The sequence below is a fragment of the Gallus gallus genome, chromosome 1 (genome assembly GCF_016699485.2).
Source record: "Gallus gallus isolate bGalGal1 chromosome 1, bGalGal1.mat.broiler.GRCg7b, whole genome shotgun sequence".
NCBI lineage: Eukaryota > Metazoa > Chordata > Aves > Galliformes > Phasianidae > Gallus > Gallus gallus.
The window spans coordinates 106,735,436-106,754,342 of NC_052532.1; the positions used below are offsets into that span (position 1 = coordinate 106,735,436).

General features: G+C 38.8%; 1 protein-coding gene across 5 annotated transcripts in view; it reads left to right on the top strand.

Annotated features, from left to right (window-relative positions):
* MORC4 (MORC family CW-type zinc finger 4) overlaps window positions 1-18,698 on the top strand; it is a 27,858-nt gene extending 9,160 nt beyond the window's left edge. For 3 of the 5 annotated variants that reach the window (NM_001257224.3, XM_015299460.3, XM_015299453.4), the window contains 13 exons: window positions 118-265; window positions 2,251-2,398; window positions 3,462-3,593; window positions 3,904-4,023; window positions 4,429-4,526; window positions 8,731-8,835; window positions 8,948-9,070; window positions 9,173-9,247; window positions 9,963-9,999; window positions 11,335-11,522; window positions 12,095-12,917; window positions 13,343-13,506; window positions 16,378-18,698. In NM_001257224.3, coding sequence (NP_001244153.1) covers window positions 118-265; window positions 2,251-2,398; window positions 3,462-3,593; window positions 3,904-4,023; window positions 4,429-4,526; window positions 8,731-8,835; window positions 8,948-9,070; window positions 9,173-9,247; window positions 9,963-9,999; window positions 11,335-11,522; window positions 12,095-12,917; window positions 13,343-13,506; window positions 16,378-16,531 — 2,315 coding nt within the window. In that variant the 3' untranslated portion in view covers window positions 16,532-18,698. Of the gene's footprint in view, window positions 1-117; window positions 266-2,250; window positions 2,399-3,461; window positions 3,594-3,903; window positions 4,024-4,428; window positions 4,527-8,730; window positions 8,836-8,947; window positions 9,071-9,172; window positions 9,248-9,962; window positions 10,000-11,334; window positions 11,523-12,094; window positions 12,918-13,342; window positions 13,507-15,240; window positions 15,737-16,377 lie in introns of those variants that run through there. The other 2 variants (XM_015299448.4, XM_015299444.4) reach the window with 2 other exon arrangements.
* The last annotated feature ends 209 nt before the right edge of the window (window positions 18,699-18,907 follow it).

The following is an 18,907-nucleotide window of genomic DNA, read 5'->3' on the forward strand; positions in this document are numbered from 1 at the left end:
TCTCCAGATGTGGAATGAGAGCCTCTGAGGGATGCAGGATCCTGTTGCAGAAGTTTACTAATCTTCTGAAGTTTTTTCTTTTACATTTAAAGTTACTTTCCTTAACATTTTGCTTACGACAGATAAGTGATCCAGCAGAATCCAAAAACAGTTTGAAAGCCATCTTAACACATTCTTTATTTTCTACCGAGGAGAAATTACTGGCTGAGCTAGATGCTATAATGGGGAAAAAAGGAACAAGAATCATAATTTGGAATCTCAGAAGGTACGATGAGGCCCAGTTGCTCATATCTTTTCTTTCATTTGCATTATTTCTTCAGTGTATGCAAGTAGACAAGGGTTTTTTTGCAGAGTAATTCTAGAATACTGGATGGAGAGTTAGCTGCAGTTGATGAAATTAGACTCAAATTCATTTGACTGAAGGGGAACATAAAGGATTCTGTATTTCATTTTGATAAAATATTGTTACTATTCCAGAAGAGTAATTGAAATAGATGAATTATAAATCCGGTATCTCAAACCGATGGGGAATGACTTGGACCTTTCTAAACTTCTTAACTGTTTATCATAGTACAAACAGAAGTCCAAGTAAATAGATGCAGTTAATTACATTCATCTACACACGTATGTGGGATTATTCACGTAAAAATGAATTTTCAGACTTTGGTAGCTTGGAATTGCTGTTTTCTTTCTTTAAAGAAGTTGTAGCAGTTTCAAGTTGTAGCAGTGTCAGCTGGGTGTTGTCATTTCTCATCTCCTTTCCCTTTCCTCCTCTTACATGGTTGCTGCTCCCTTACTTGCAGGGAACCTATATGACGGTCCATCTGGAATAGTTCTAGATTGCCTTTAACAGTGATGAACCTATTGTTTGGGAACGTGTTAACTCATATTATGCTCCTGAGTGTTTAGTTTACTGCTGTTTTAAATACCTGAAATAGCAAGGTATCCATAAGAAGCAATTTCAAGTGGTTTTATGGGCCAGTAAATTTGGCAGGAAAATAGTTTATTCTTGCCTATCAGAAAAAAAGGGGTGGGGAGAAGACTCATTCTGGGATACAGTGGATTAAATGTTACAGAACAAAACAAAATCTCAGGCAATCAAAGCTGGTGAAAAGCTCTATTTATTCTTTTCCTATTTAATTATTTTCTTCCATATTTTAGGAACTTGCATCCCTTTTAGCGTAGTAGATTTTTATACAAGAAACCTGGAGGTAACAAAATCTCTATCTGAATGTTGTGCCAAACTTCTGCCAGTGCAATTAACTAAAAGAAACCCTCTGGTGAGCACTGCAATAAGGAATTGTGATGAAAAATTCCTGAGTTAGGAAGTTGCAGTTTGTCATTCTCACAGCAGTAAGAATCGTAGGCAGTTTGCATTGTTGAGGAATTTTGCATTGAGATGCATGCATCTCGGCCCATCTGGTGTTCTTGGTGATACTGAGTGCTTTTATTAGTGAAGTGCAATTAGAATAAAGTTAAAATTTATGCTAGCTTTATTTGCTAACGTTTCCCTTATATTCCTTGGGTTTCTAGAAGAAGCTAGTGAATGTTTTTGAATTCTAGCAAGTCTGCAAAGAAAACCATTATTACTCAAAGGAATTCTGTTTCTTTTGTGTCTTTTCTCTTGTATCTTTGTGATATCCTCTGGGTCTGTTGTCCATTTTTAAAACCTGAAGCATTTTGGAAAAACAAGTGTTGAGAGGGCAGACACTTCTCTCTGCGCATGGTGCAAGATGGATCATCTCCACGTATCATGCAACCTGAGTCTTCACATCTTCTTCTATTTATAGTTGAAAAAGTTTAATATACACCTATCTAATAAGTCACACCTACCTACTACATATTCACAAGACTGTACTAGTACAAGGCTACACAAACATAATTGAGTCTTCTTCAGTTGTGTGGGAGTCTTCAGTGGTTGTTTGGGGAGGTATCTCCCTACTCACTTTGTCCGTGTTTGGGCATAGGTTTTCTAAGGACACCTAGTTTTCATCTAGTCTCTACTGACTGATTACTGTTTTGGATCTGTGTTCCTATTTCAAGGGTGTTGCTCTTATTATAGAAGTTGTGTGGTCAGAAAGGATATTTATCATAGATAAGCAGTACATTTGGAAGTTATAAGCAGAACTATAAACTTGGAGCGAGTACCTTAATTAAGCAGAAATGACAAATAATTAGTTTTGAGATATCAGGTTCACCTCAACCTTTTTTTTTCCCTCTCATGATAAGATTTTTTTCCTTATTTCTTAGAGATAAAAATGATAAAACAGAATTTGACTTTGACAAGGATAAATATGACATCAGGATTCCAGAAGACTTAGATGAAACAGGGAAAAGAGGGTATAAAAAACAAGAGAGACTGGACCAGATAGTTCCAGAAAGTGACTACTCACTAAGAGTATGTATACTTTTCTTTTTTTTTCACTTATTTACTTGTTTTGTGGAAACCAGAAGATATATGCTTTTGTTTTAATGTAATATACTGTACCATAGAGGTGTTGTTTGGAAAAAAGACAAAGTCAGAATTTAAATGTTAGGGCAGTGGGTCAGCAGTATTTGGAAAACAGAATGTGTTTCTGGACTTCTATAAACATCTGCTGGGGTTTGCTTTTTTTTTTCTTTTTAGAAGAAAATATCTGTTTTTTACATAGTCTTGCAGATACACTTTTGCTGGTTTTCAGCTGACAGCGTCCTCTTTAGGTTCCAAAAGAGATCCAGGAACTAGATAGCAGCTGTTTAAAGACCTGCATATAAAAAAGCCCTAGCCCTGACTGCAGGCTAAATATTGCAGCCATTGTTTACACTACTGACCCATAGTCTCTGAACATGTTTCTTACAAGAAAGTGTACGTGGCATTACTAGGTGTCCTGAGTACTTCTGAATAGTATTGTAGGTATTGTTCCAGCTCAAGTACAACATTCAATTAGTCTAACACTCACAGAAGTCATAAATCTGCTTCAAATATGGCAAATGAAATGCAGATTGAAATACATGGATTCACACCCAAGAAGATTATGTAGTTTGTAAATCGTTTGGAATAAAGTTAACAGCTGCTTTTTATTCTTTTAAGGTCTGTGATATAATTCCCTACTTAGAACTTAAGAATAGAGGCTTGTTTATCTGAACATAATTAAAAGCTCTTATAATAGTAAAACTGTATCTTCAGACACCTGATTAACTTGCCATATTCACGAAAGTCCTCTTTCAATTGCTATTAATGTGATTTGTATGATGTATGTGCGTTTGAGTTTCCTGTGTTTTGTGGAATCAAGTTGGAGGAGCAAAAAAACCAGTTAGTAACATCTTAATTAAAATCTGGATTTGTCTTTCCAAACATGGTAAATGTTTTACAGTACACGTTTCTTGAGGATTTGTAGGTGTGTAGTTCTTTTTTTAGGTGGTGGCAGCGAGGATCTCATTGCTGTTGTTTTGAATAATGGGCATTATTGTATATTTTGTAGGCTTACTGCAGTATTTTGTATCTGAAGCCAAGAATGCAGATCATTCTGCGAGGACAAAAAGTGAAAACACAGCTGGTCTCCAAGAGCCTTGCTTTCATTGAGCGTGATATATATAGGCCAAAATTTTTGAATGTATCCTTTGTTAATGTGATGATTGCATGCTGAATGTAACGATGAGACTTTGTATGTAAGCTGTCTAGATTCTGCTGGGAATGTTGCAGCTGTCTTTATGGGTGTTCTGTAATTATTTTTAAAACCTCTTCTGTGAAGACGTACCAAAGGAACTATCTCAGTACTTAAAAGAAGGGGGGGGGGGGGGGGGGGGGGGGGGGGAGGGGAAGAAAAGAAAATACCAGGACCCAGTTTGAAATGAGCCCTCAAAGTATATGTATATTTTGGTCGCATGACATTAACCAGACTTTTCCTTAATATCTGATAAAAGGCTAAAACAGTAAGAATTACGTTTGGATTTAACTGTAGAAACAAAGATCACTATGGAATAATGATGTATCATAAAAACAGACTCATCAAAGCTTATGAAAGAGTTGGCTGTCAGTTAAAGGTAGGAATTTAAGCTGAAAAATATTTTAACGTCATTAGAAACCATTTTCACTCAAATGCTGAATTAAAAGAAAATACAGGTGAAAACTAGTGTGCTTTTGTAAATACACCTTTTTTCAGTTGGCACAGCAGTTAATAATTGCACTGAGTTGTATGTAGAAACTAAGCTTAATGCACGAGGCGGAGAATTCGGTGTGCCTTTCAGGACAAAAAGAGGGATGGATTGTAGGGCATTCATTCTTTTTGTCTGGCAGATTTGTGTCAAGAGTTCTTTTGGAGATTATTCATTAAGTCAGAGGTTATTTTAACTTGGTGGATATATAAATTATAATTACTTCTGTCAAGATCTTAGTGTTTTAGTATGGGATTTGTTTTGTTTTTCCTGATGGATCTTAATTTTTTACAGGCAAACAACATGGGTGTTGGCGTAGTTGGGATTATCGAATGCAACTTCCTAAAACCAACTCATAACAAACAAGATTTTGACTACACAAATGAATACAGGTAAATGTGTATTTTGTATAGATTTTTCATTTAATAATATTGTTCACTGGGAGGCACTAGACTGTAAAAAGATTTTGTCCCTTTTAAGTAGTAAGAATACTTGTGTTCCATCATAAACTGCGATAGAACTGTGAGATATGAATCCCACGTGATTGATGATTCATAGTGATTCATCACAATTTCCTAGGGGTTGTTGTTTTTGACTTTGTTTTTGGATGTTTTTCATCCATTGTTCTTAGTTTCTTAAAAGTAGACTTTCATGTCCTGAAGTCTACCTGACAGGATATTTAAAAAATACAGGACACAACCCCGAAGGCAGCTGTGATTTGGAATGAAGCTGCAATGAAGCTACATCCTATCAGTCAGTATCTAACAAGTAACATACTGCAGCTGCACTGATTGAGAATCTAATCTGATTTGGAAAAAAAGAAATGTTCTTAAGCCAGATGAATTGCCTAGTGTGTTTACAGTGCTCTTCTGTGAATTGATTGCACTGGCATTATGGAAGGAGATGTGTGGGGAAGGAAAGGGTAGGGAGGGTGAGTTACCTCAGCAGAAAAGATGTCTAGGGAAAATCTCCTAGATGCAAACACTGGGAATTATTCCACTGTGTTTTCTTTCCTTTCAAGATGATGAGGCTATTTTCTATCTTCTGTGCTGTTTGGTGTTAAGGGATGTTAGGAGCAGCTGCCTCCCCCAGCAGCTGCTGTGTCCCCTGACTCAGCCTGGCGACCCGTGGTCTCTGTGTTCCCTGCCACTTTCCCATTTGCAGGCTTAACTAGCAATGAAGTTGAGCACGTGTCTCAGAGATGCAGACACACAGAACACTGACGTGGCTGGCACATTCCCTTCAGCAGCACCTATGTATGGGACTTGCATTAAGTGTGGATGTAGTCAGCAACGTACCCTTCTTTTTTCTCAACAGATAGAGATTGAAGGTCATTAGTGAAGGTACACACTTTACAGTTTATATTTGTAAGCATACTGAGTACCGTCACAGCCCCTCTGATCACTTGACACCCCTGGCCCAATTTTAGGTCTTCTAATCCAGTCCATAGGTCCACTGCGTGCTGGCTGGTCTACCTTGTTGCTCAGTACGAATCAAGGCAACATGCATGCTTAAAGAAGCATAGAATTATTAAGGTTGGAAAAGACCTCTAAGATCACCAAGTCCAACCGTCAGCCCACCCCAACCATGCCCACTGACCGTGTCCTTGAGTGCTGCATCCACACGGCTCTTGAACGCCTCCAGGGGCAGTGACTCTACCACCTCCCTGGGCAGCCTGCTCCAGTGTCTCATCACTCTTACTGAGAATAAATTTATCCTAATATCCAACCTGAACCTCACCTAGCACAGCTGTTTAATTCCCTCTCATCCTATTACTAGCTATCTAGAAGAGGCCCACCCCCACCTCACCACAGCCTCCTTTCAGGTGAGAGCAGTGAGGTCTCCCCTCAGCCTCCTCCAGACTGAACAATCCCAGCTCCCTCAGCTGCTCCTCATTAGACTTGTGCTCCAGACCCCTCACAGCTTTGTTGCCCTTCTCTGGGCGCTCTCCTGGGCCTCACCTGGAGCAAGGGGCCCAAAACTGAACACAGCGCTCAAGGTGCAGCCTCACCAGTACTGAGTACAGAGAGACAAATGCCTCTCTAGTCTTGCTGAGGGGACTATTTCTGCTGAGTATGTTATTTCTGGTATAGAATATACTGTCCCCACAAGGCACACTTGCAGGTGCCTCTGGACAAACAAGCACAGACTGACCCTTGATGGCCTAGGCCTAGGCCTAGACCTGGGGTCTACTACTCACTGGCGAGTCCAGCTTGAAGTTTGCTGGTTAATACACATGCACATCCATATGCACATCAGGTTTGATGAAGATACAGGCACTTGTTCTTCTCCAGGTGCCCCCAGCAACTGGCACCAGGCACACAAGGCTAGGACCCTTGCTGCAGCAGCTGACTCCTCATCTCAAGTCTGACTCCAGTAGCTGGCACCTATTTCCACTCATATGCACAGGTGTTACCAGTAGCCGGCACTTAGTCTTTGTAATGCATATGCATGTGATAGAGAATGAGAATATGCAGAGAGTTAAAATTTAATAAGTAGGTAGGGTAGGCTGCAGGGATCAAGCACAGTGATTGGTTAGGCAAGTATATTGGACTGCCCTGTTTTATTGCAGCTTGCACTTTCTTATACTCTTTTCTGTTTTTCTGTCTAACACTCCCCCAGCGCTATTTCTGATCCTTCTTGCCTACATGTTGCCTTATCAGTTAGCATGGTTCTACTGACCTCTCTCCAGCATTTTGGGCCTTCAGATTTGAATCCTTGTCAGTTTTTTGATAGGACCCACGTTTGTTTCTGATTGTCTTTGTTAATACTAGTTGGTCAGGTTTTATGACACTGCATTTGTCTCCTTCCTTTTCTTTATCCTCCCAGCTGAAAAAAATAAACATTCTCACACTCTCTGTTACTTACTGTTCAGCATGACTGAGCAGGATGATTCTTGTCACTGTCTCCCTTACCATGTGTCAGTCAGGTTCATTTCTGTACTTGTCTATGGCTCCTTTGACCAGATGTGCTTAAAGGAGCGCATCTCCTTCTCTATATCCTCAGACTTAGTTTCACTGTGGACTTAAATTTTGGGGTGTTGACTCACAAACATAAGTGGGGTAGACTTTGGCAGGAGATGTCATCAGCTTCTTCAAGCTGTCTATTTTGCCCTTCAGTCAGTTGTTGGTGTTCCCCTGACAAGGACAGCTGAACAATTCACAAAGCCTTTCCTTAATTGCCTGTTTGTATGCAGCTCTGCATATACAAGTAACCCAGAAACAGTATCAGAGTGCTGTAATAAACTAAACTCTTCACTGTAGTAGTTGAGGAGCTGTGGCAGGATAACACCGGTCACTCTTGCCATTGAAACCATAGCTCTCAGCGGAGGAGAAGCAAGATTGGTAGCTGGCAACATAACTGCTGCAGCCACTACAGTTCAATCTGCCTGTATTTTTAAATAGCTCACTGTATTCTTCTTTGCAGTGGTGATGCCAGATTCAAGCAGTTCCTGTGGCTGCAACTATTGAGCTAGTAGAGCTATATAATGAGAACAAGTTAAAACAGACCAGGGAATCATTCTCGTGCTTGTTGTTTCAGTACAAATGTTCCTTGAACCATTTCTTCTGTGGTAGCACTAACAGTTCCTTTGGCAATGGGTATGCATAGGATAGGCACTTCTATTAATCAGGTTTTACTCTGTGTTTCTGCACGCTGGCACAGTGAGCACTGATTGGTTTTTGTTGTTGTGTTTTGGCACTTGTCGCATGTATTGTGAAGGTTTTTTGCTTGTTTCTTTGTTTTACAAAAGATTGCTTCTACAGATTTTTAAAATGTAAATTTCCATCGCAAAGCAGAAACATAAAACTGGTGCTGTAATGTCATGATCAGCGTGAACTTACCTGCCTCTCTCCCTCCACCAAAAGAGACATGATTCAATCCATGTGTTGCTGTTCATTTCTGCCCCTTTGCTAATTCCTTCTTCAGGAACCAAAATGTGTGACTTGGATTCAGAGGTGTTTGAGGTGGAAACTTTCTGGGCTGGACTAAGTTCCTTATTCCTCTTCCACATCACTCTTTTCTGTGTGCCAGCTCTAATGGTCGTACAGTTGTGAAATGATTAGGTTCCTGATAAGAAAACTAATCCAGCTAAACGTTAATATGGGGGAAAACCACCCTGCTTCTTTTGGCAGCATGTAGACTATACCACACTAAAGTGAACGTATATTTGTAGTGTCAGTTAAGTATTGCTTTATGCCAGCTTAGAGTGATCATGAGCCTATAGTAAATAGATATATGTAGCCCAGTGCTGGACTGACAGAGGCAGTTTTGTACTTTTTTATGCTTGAAGTTGAACTAATGAGTTGGCTTCAGGTTTTGCATTGTACATTCACAGTGCTTCTGAATCAAATATTTTATTTCAGTTTAAAAGCTGTCTGTATCCTAAATCAAATTTCTTGTAGTTTCATATCTGACAAACATTTGTTCCCACAATTCTGAACTTCTGGGATTTACTAAAAGTGAAAAGCTTACTGTTGTGAAAACGTAAGGATTAGGGTTGTTCATATACTTACTATTTCACTGTTGTGTATGAACGTTCCTTCTGTGCTAAGATTTTACTCCTTCAGGTATTCTCTGAAAAACTTCTGTTTTCAGGCTTACTATAGCAGCGCTAGGAGAAAAGCTTAATGACTACTGGAATGAAATGAAAGCAAAGAAGAATGAAGAGTATCCATTAGCTTTACCGGTTGAGGAGATACAGTGAGTATCACTTTCAAATAGAAGAATGTTACATACTGTTATTACTGCTTTATTTGTGATCATGCAAATAAATTGTTCATGTGAAAGTTCTGATATGTTTTTTCCATTCCAGAAAGCAGCCTGATCAGACATGGGTGCAATGTGATGCGTGTCTGAAATGGCGGAAGCTACCAGATGGAATAGAGCATTTGCCAGAGAAGTGGTACTGCTCACTGAACCCTGACCCACAATTCCGGTAAAACTATATTTAGCTGAATATCTGAACACTGCTTTTACTTCTTATGTTATTGCCTAAGGTAAGCACGAATGTTAAGCTCTTTATTTTTTCTTAATTCAGGGATTGTAATGTGCCAGAAGAACCAGAAGATGATGACCTAATACATCCCACATATGAGAAAACTTATAAGAAAAAGTGAGTACTGGAGACTTCAAGTGTTCCTACACTAGAAAAGGAACGTGAAAGCTAAACACCCTTTTCTCTCACCTGTGGCATAAGTGCAGCTCTTCTAAGAATTCATCCAGTCAGAAAACAGCGCCCTAAGGTCAAAATCTAATCACAGCAGTGAATAGATGAATAGCATTTTTCTTTTATCAGCATGTTGACATGATATCGAACGTAAAGAGGTCTCTATCATTTAGTAACAAGTAAGGAAAATGAAGCAAAAAGTTGGTGTACAGGTACAGTATGTTAGAGAGAAACAAGTCATTATGGCTGTTAAGAGCCCTTGCCTGAGTGATTACTATTTTCAAGCAGCTGAAAACCTCAGTATATTTGTTTAAGAATTTAAGGGTTCTTAATTAAGATGCACGGGAAAAAATTACTTGGGTAATCTTAATGAATTGCTGGTTTATGTTCTGAAAAGTGTTTTTTACTGTTTTTCAAACGTTTATTTTAATCTGAGAGAGAACTTGTTTGAAGTTTAAATTCAGATTAGGTTTACCTCAACTAGTAGCTTCTAAGTTCATGCAGAAAATTCTCATTCAGTGAAACAGAATGTTAGAAATTCACTGTATATAGCTGAAAATAAGGTGTTTAGTTTCAGATATAAGTGAGGTTGTTTTGGTTTTTGGTTTCACAGTTAAATCTAAGTTTGTTTGTTTTTTTTCTTCCCCTTGCTCCTGCACAGAGACAGGGAAAAACTGAAGAAACGCCTGGAATACCAGGTAACTCTCCTGAACTTGATGGCAAACCAGCTTTGGTATCCATTATTCTTTCTGGCACCACTACTATGCGGTTTGATCCGGTGGGCTAGGCTTTGAGTTAGTTTGCTTTTAATAGTGGCCAATTGATTAGATCAACAACCTTTTTGATAGCTGTATAGGCTGTGCTTGCTATTGGTAAACCAGAAATCCCCTGTCTCTTCTGTCCAATGATAGAAGTCAGTGGTGCATTTTATATGTTGTACTGAAGAAAGAGTTCGAAGGGGATAAAGCTGCCTCACAAAATAATGCTAGAAAAGATGTCAGTCACTACTACTTGTTGTTATAGCACAATATCTAATAGTTGGAAGTGGATTTTTTGTAGAGGGATATGCGATAAAGATATCAAAGTAAAGATGCCCTTTAAAAAGGGAGTGGGGGAAGGGTAGAATTTGTAATAGCTGTATTTTTGAGTTTGTTTCACAAGGAGGCACTCAAATTCAAATGGAGATGCAAATGAGAACAATTTAGTGATAAGAATATACAGATTGGAACTCAGAATCAGGTTTCTGAATTGAGATGTAGCTTTCAAAGTAACTGAACTTCAGACCACTCAATGTCTGGATAAAAGATTTTCCATGTGCTGTTTTAACCTATCTACTTGATTGTGTTCATTTTCCTGCAATTAATTTTATCCAAGTAGGAAAGTTATTTCTAAAGGTCCGAAATGAATAAAATATTTTACAGAACTAATTATTAGCAACTTTAAGAAAGATGATTGTCCCATATTTTGTGTATGACGGTCACACTTCAGATATGGGTACAGAACTGGCTGGGAAAAGGTACTCCCCAGGATTCTGCGTGGTACCTATAATAGGTATTTCTTGGGAAACGCCTTTAAGATCAGATAGCTGCTTTCTGACAACAGTACATCTCTGCATGGGAAGGCGTTTGCAGCTGTAGTCTTCTGAGGAATCCACCAGAAGTCTTTAATCCAGATTATTTTTTTTAATACATGACCTAAACCAGCATGGAAAAGACATGAAGGAAACAGTCAACATCCATCAGTAGAGTTTAGTTCTGTTTTCTGTCCTGTTCTGTTTATTTTCTGTGTATGTGATCATTAAGCTGATAACTTTTTTTTTGCTTGTTTTCGACAAGGGGTATAGTTCAGCTTTCTTACTGCAAAATATTGAGCCAGGGTTCAAGGAGATTGCTCTGTGGAGAAGCCTTGCAGTATACATAAGAAATGTCTGTCATAATCTTAAGTGTTTTCAGATAGTTAGTGGAACTACTTGAAACTTATTCTGAAAACTCTACTAATGTCTATTGCTTTTCATTCTTAACATTATCTTATAGATCAGTAATGAAATGCTTTTAAAAACAACCGTTTCCTCAAGTAAAGACTTTAGAACGTTCTCACCCGTGAGTGGAAGGGAAGCTGTTCCAAGAGTACTTTTACCAGAAACATCAAATGCTTCTGTCAAAAGACCTCTACTTGTTTCAAATAGATCAGTATCTTCACCTCATTCTGATTCTGATAACAGGTTAGTGAACCTGTACAAAATAGATTGATTTATTCTAAAATTAATAACTTTTAAGCAGAAATGGTGTCAGGTGCAGTCCCATCTTTGGGTCATAGCTGCCAAAGTTCGTGTGTCAATTTTTGGTAATGCAGGAAGAACCACGTTAATTAATGATGCCTAGAAACTTCGTGAAGAACAAAAGCGAGAGCAACAAGAAGGAAATACTGTACTGTTGGAAAATTGCTTAGTGACTTGCCTTAATTTAGGAAAAGACTGTATAGCGTTAACCTCATTCTATAGGATGTTTTCCTTAACCTCTCTTACAGGTCTTCCCCCACCCCAAAAATGTTGAGTCTGTCTCAAAATAATATATGAAAGTAATAATCTAGTGTGTGGATGTCAGCCATTGTGTTTACAGAAAAGGTATTTACTCTGACTAATGATCTTAAGATGCTCTTCAGGGAGACATCCCTTTCTAGTTATTGAGTAGTAGTTTTGAATTGCGCGTTTAGACCCATTTAAACGTAGTTTGAAACAAATGACTATGCGGTATTTGAGCAGTAAAATAATCAGTTTAATATTTTCTTCCTCAGTCTGAAACGGAAGATACTCATCAGTGTGACACCTGTAACTATAAAGACGCCTCGTTTAAATGACAGAGCATTCAACAGGCGTGATGATGATGATGATGTCATTATTTTAGAGGAGAGCAGCACTCCAAAGCCTTCAGCAGATTCTGAAGTTCCAGTGGTAAAAACGGAATGTATAAATGTTGACCAGGAGGAGCAGAAAAAAAACAGTGATGTAAGAGAACCCTGCAGTGCGAGTACTTCAGAATCAAAAAGCGAACAGCTGACCTCTGCAACACAGACGGAGGTCCCAAATTTGGTTGTTAAAAAGGAAGAGGTGGAAGATAACATCGATATTCAAGTTCCCAGCACAGAAATGGAAACTAACAGGCACAACGTAAATAATCTTTCTGACACATCTGCAGATCTTGGAAACGAACTGAGAAATCAGCTGCAATTAGTAAACAAAGAGAAAGAGATGTACCAAAGCAAATGTGAAGCATTAACCAAGCAAGTAGAAACACTGGAACAGAGGATACTAGAAATGAATGATAAGTATGTGAAAAAAGAAATGTGCCATCAGTCAACTGAGACAGTTTCTTCATTTGCAGAAGAAAATGTTCATGAAAGAAGTTTGGCGGAGACAACCCATCTCTATGAACAGGCCTTAGAAGAAATAGCAAAACTAAAAGAGCAGTGCAGTACTCTGCAGAACTTAAAAACTGAATGCAGCCGGTGTGCTGACGGTGAAAGTAAGAGTGAGGTAGATGAAATTGCTGTGCAGCTGGATGATGTTTTCAGGCAACTGGACAAGTGCACCATTGAGAGAGACGAATACAAAAGTCAGGTATGTTAGTTAAAACAGTGGCATATTTCAAATGAAGAATTTAACTTTCCATTTTCTTAGATGAATGTTTTGTAGCTGTTCCAGTGCACAACGTATTGTATGGTTAAATTCTGTCCATTTATTAATCAAGCCACCTAGAAGGTTGGGGAATAAATATAATCTAGCCTAGAATCTTTTGTTTTCTTGGATTCCCTTGACAGCAATAAGCAAACTTGAGAGAGTCTGACAGCAGGCTGAGAGTGCAGTGTGTCCAACTGGCTACTTTAATACAATGTGTAGGTTGCAGTATCATAAAATGTCACCAAATATAAAAATGTTACAAAAAAGCTGATTAAAAGCAGTCAACAGATGTTTTGTGTTGGTTGTGTTTATTTTAAACACAACAAATTGATGTATAAAATTATTTATTTTTATTTACTTGCTAGGTGGAACTACTGGAAGTGGAGAAAAATAAAATTGCCTGTCAGTGTGAAGAGCTTAAATCAGAAATTGCAGAGTTAAAAGCTTCAATCCCACAAGCGGTAGCACGTGCAAATGACTCTACAGCCAGTAATGTAGAAGACACTGTTAATTTTTCTGATGGAGAAAGGTATCAATTTTTTTCTTTCTAGACTACTTCAAGTAAGATTTTGGTTGGCTGATTGTACCTAAAAGACCTTGACAAAGATCATGTCTGACAATCATATAATAAAACGTGGTTCTTGGAATTATTTTTGCTGCCTCTTGTGACTTCTAAGTTGATAGCACTTACGCTTCATCTTTTCATCCACTGATTTTATTTTGGTTTTGACTTAGTGCTGCATAAACAAGTACTTGACTCAATAGAATCTCATACTGACACTTCTTTAAATACTGAAAATGTTATAAGAATTTCTAGATTCTAGCTTGTAAAACAACCGGAGGAAGAAAGGAGGCAGGAAAGAGGGAGAGGTGATCATTAGCTTATGCTGTGCAGATGATCTTTGCTTTTGCATGCTATTTTTGTTTCTTGACTCAGTAGTACCATACTGCAGAGAGTTTGTTTTCAGTTTTGGAACTGATTTGGCCTTTCATGCAAGAACTTGCTGCAGACCAATCCTCTGGAACTGTGTCAGGGTTTATCTTTGAATTAAACAAAAGTTTACACCTCCAAGTAGGGATCTTGCTGCTCTCCATTAATAAAAAATAGTAGACACATAAAAGAAGTACATGTACAAGATGGAAGCAAGCAAACTCAGCATACACAAGTCCATGGAGTCAGATGAAATGCGTCAGAGAGCTGGCCAGATGATGGAGAGGTGGCCTTGTGATGATATACAAAAGTTTGTGGCAGGTCCCTGATAACTGGTTTAAATAAAATAATAATAATAATAAAAAAAAAAAGTTGTCATGCCCATGTTCAGGGCAGGCAGAAAGGAGGATCTGAACTACAGACTGGCCAATACAACATCAGTTCCTGGGAAGACCCTGAAGCAAATCTGCCTGGAAGCTGCATGCAAGCTCATGATAGTCAACGTGATTAGAAACAAGCAGCATAGATTTACTGAGGGCAAAGATTGCCTTTCCAACCTGGTGACCTTTCCATTGAGATGACCAGCTTTGTGGTTAAGGGGAGAGTGGTCCTTCAGTTTGGGAAAGCTTTCAACACAGACTGCCATAATATTACAATGAAATTTTGTGAGATATGATTTAGATCAGTGGACTAGGTTGCGGGTTGTAAAACTGCATAGCAGGCTGCCAGTCTGCTAAGCCTGGGCGTCAGTATCAAGGCCAATAATTGTTAATGCCTTCATTAAATGGCCTACATGACAGAGCACAATTAACCTGGTAAACTCAGAGTGGAGTTGAGTTGGAGGGAATCACTGATACCCTGGATGGTAGCACTACTGTTGAGGGACCTTGAAAAGTAGGAAAAAATTATCGAAAGAAATACTGTGGAAGTTCAGTAAAGGCAGCAGCGATGTTCTACACTTTTGCTAGGAATAATCTCTGCGGCTGAACAAGCTGAAGTCCTGGGCTGTGGTGGAGGTGGATTAGAAGATGAATGCAAATCAACAGTGCCTCTTGTGGTGGGAGTGCCCAGTGCCTACCAGGCTCTATTGGCAAGAGTTCTGCCAGCAGTTTCATGGAAGAGATTCTTCCCCTCTGCTGGGCAGATGCAGAGTACTGTGTCCAGTTTGGGGCTCCCCACTTTATGAAAGACATTAGCATATAGGAGTAAATCCACTGAAGGGCTACCAAGGTGATTACGGGGCTGGAGCCCCCCTCTAAGGGGTTGCAGAGGGTAGTAGCCTTAGGAAGAGAAGGCTACCTCAATCTGATATCCTAATGCTTTCTTCTGCAGATGAATGAAGGTATAGAAAAGATAAAGCCTGACTCCTCACCAGCACAGTGATGGCATGAGAGGCAATAGAAACAAGCTGCAAGAAGGGAAATTCTGATGAGATAGAGGAAAAAAATAATGTTCGCAGTGAAGGCCCAGGAAAGAGAGTCCCGGGGAGATCATGGAATCTCTACCTGTACAGATTTTGAAAACACAAGAAGGTTGCAAGCAACCTAATCTGAGATAACCATTTTTTGAATGTGTTGCTAGGGGTGGGAGGAAGGGAATGGATGATCTCTGGAGTCTCCTCTGAAGCTAAATTTGTTTGGGTTTTGTTTGTTTTTGTTCTGGGATTCAGTCTCCCCTGCATCTGCCAGCATTTTACTTTCTGCTTACTGCATCTGACTACTTCTACATAGAAGAATTAGAAATTGCATGCATTACTTGTGGTGTACTTACAGGTCCTTTGGGATGTAATGACTCTATGAAGAATGGCTACTGGAGATAATAAAGAAAATAATGGTAAAGGAAATGCTCAAGAGAAGGGATGAATGACTTAGAAGCAATTTGACCAGGAAGAGGATAGGGCAGTGGAATCGTGAAAGAAAGCAAAAAGAGGAGAAATAGTATTTTCCCATTATTAAAACTGCTGCTTTGTCTTTATGTTTTCAAACCTCCAGACAAACTACTCTTTCATGCTTTCTCTTTTTTTTTTCCTCTTTGTTTTCTCTTCCTTTGTTCCCATATATTGTGGTAGTTGGCAATTCTAAATGTATTAAATATTTTTAAATGCTGGTTTGAGAAATAAAAAGATATTGTAGGATAAAGAGTTATGCCAGTGTTTATTTGCTAACTTCAGTAGAAGTATTCAAAAATACCTTTAATCCATTCTGGGAAAGGCTCAAATCTTAGTATTTGTTTGAAACGAAGGAAATACACACCTTCGAAGTTAAAACTCAAGACAATAAGCTTTGAAAAAATGATAAACCTTGAAATGATCTTGTTGCAGTTTCAATTGCACAAGCTCTCTGTTGGTTGATGGAAGTCACATACTGACCCTTCCTATTGAATGTTACTCCAACTTTGTTAATTAACATTCTGTGTATTTGGATGTGAAACTTCATCCATATCTAAACATCTCAAATTATTTCTTCACAGCCTGAAACTGCGTTCCCTTCGAGTGAATGTTGGACAGCTTTTGGCTACAATCATGCCTGATCTAGACTTGCAACAAGTAAATTACGACATTGACGTAGTGGATGAAATTTTAGGACAAGTTGTAGAACAAATGCATGAAATCAGCAGTACTTAAGATACTAAGATTTTCACAGACCCCTACTTGATCTTCCAGTATAACCTTTGTATAGGTTCAGAAGTGTAAATACTGCTTCTTCACTTTATATATTTCACAGTTTGATCAATAAATGTATATACTCTGCGCGTTCAGATGTTACCACAGATGCAGTGGGTATTATCTTAACTTCCTCTTAAACGAACACTGTCAATATTGACCAACCTCGATGTACTTAAAGATTTTGCTTTTAAAATGTATTTGTAATTAAATTTGCAAATATTTTTATTGATTAAGAATGTTAATACTTTTCTACAAAAGTTTTGGTTGACTTTTGGTCTTATATATGCATTGATACATGCAGTTTTTTTCCTCATCCAAAATCCTAGCAGTGGAATATATTAAAAATGCAAAAAAAGAAACCTTGCTGATTTTCTTCCCAGAACAAACCTCAGTAACTTTATTGTATACTACAGTGTTTTCATTGCTATCAACAATGTTGTGTGTTGCATTAATGGTTTAGAAATTTAATAGATGAAAATTTTGGTCATATTGGCAGTATTTATGTCTTACTACCAAAAGAAGAAAAAATTCCTTAGGGATTTTATCCCGAATATGGATGATCTTTGACACCCTTTTGGATTTTCTGGTGTTGCTAGAGGACATTATCTGTACATAATCTTACAGCATAAACAAATCCATGGGATATTTCAGCCTTTTCAGTCGTGGAGACCACATGCCTGTTTGTGTCCTGCCCTTGCTGCTTGATTGTTTCTTCCTTGTTCCAAGAAACAGACTGTGTTGGAGTGCAGTCAGAGGGATGATCGGTTCTACCCCATCGTTTCCAGTTGAACACAGCAGTACTAGTTTATAAGTCTAGTATGTTCCAGTACATGAGTTCAAGTGGTTGGTATTCACACACGGCTCTTGCCTGCCTTTTTTCCAGGTCAAAAGCAGCTGGTGGTCCATTGGAGAGAATATTTACAAAGCTAGGGTAGGATTCCTGGAGACCTGCTGTAACACCACCTCTTGAGACTTTAAGGCCTTGCTTCAGGGCAGCCCAATGCAGAAAATAATTGGCATGGAGGTTCTGCAATGTACACAAGTGTTGGCATATTTTATCTCAGAAGAAAAAGTGTTGTAGCATTAAGCGAGCAGTCTGCCCTGGAGTCTCAGGCTGACGCTTACCTTTCGACCACAATGGGCCATGCTGTGTGTAAATGGGTCAGACTAGTAAATCCTTTCTTAACTAGTCAAAAGCACAAATATTTTGAGGAGAGGCATGTTTTCTTATCTGTGGTGTTAAATGACAGAGTAAGATAAAGCTGAAAATGTTCAGATGTGACTTGTTTATGCTATCTTAGTGTTTAGACATCTTGACATTACGTTACATTACAGGTAAGATAGATTGAGTCCCTCTCTTTTTTTCCTTCTTAAATAATCGCAGTAATTATTAAGCCACTAGTTTTATTATTACGGTGGTGACAGTATTCTCTTCAGCCAACTGCATGCTTTTTCCATTGAGGTAATCAGGAATAAGAGGTGGGCAAAGAGCCCATCTACCTTTTATTTCTGGTGGCGTTCATCTTCCAAGCAGCGATCAAGAAAAACAGTTTTTGCTTTGTAAGAAAAATAAAATCATGAAACTGCATTCAGTGTCTGTTCCTAGGAGTTGTCCTTTCTGTAAAGCCAAGAGTTTTGGCGTTTGCACTCTTAGCTGTCCATATTTAATTGGATTACGTTCCGTTTAGTTGTAGCTCAGTTTCTTCCAGCGGGCAGTGCTTTGATTTCAGGATGCTATCTGTTCCAGTACGCCAATAAGGGTAATGCACTATTGCTTTGCTTCATAATGGCTAAAGCGAATGTTCGATTTTTGGAGAGATGGCTGTAATATAACTTTTAAATATGACTTTTAAAAAGTTTCTATTCCCCCCCCCCCCTTTTTTTTTTTTGCTGTGTAGTTTTCCGTTCCTTCATCATTATTTATTACGTTTCATCAGATTCTGTAGTTGAGTTTATTGTAGATGACATAAAATATAGCGTGAGTCTATACTACAAATGGAAAATTTACAGTGTACATTTACACTTCGAAGAACAGTGGACTAATGGAAATGCTTTTTATTTGTCAAAAGGTATTTTTTGTAAAAAATAAAAATGAAAAAATAAATCTGAATTTGCTGGATCAAAACTTGTGATCAGGGTGCTGTGTTTCCTCTATGAGTAACTACGACTGTTACCGGCTTTCCTTAACTACGCTGGTTGAGAGGAAAGCCGCCTCGCTGTGCGTGTGAGAGGCTGTGGTGACACCGCCGCGCTTCCCGCCAGGCGGCCCCGCTGCCGCTCACTTTCCTTTCCCCGCCCCGTGCCTTCAGCTGTGCCGCCCGCCGCCGCCAGGAG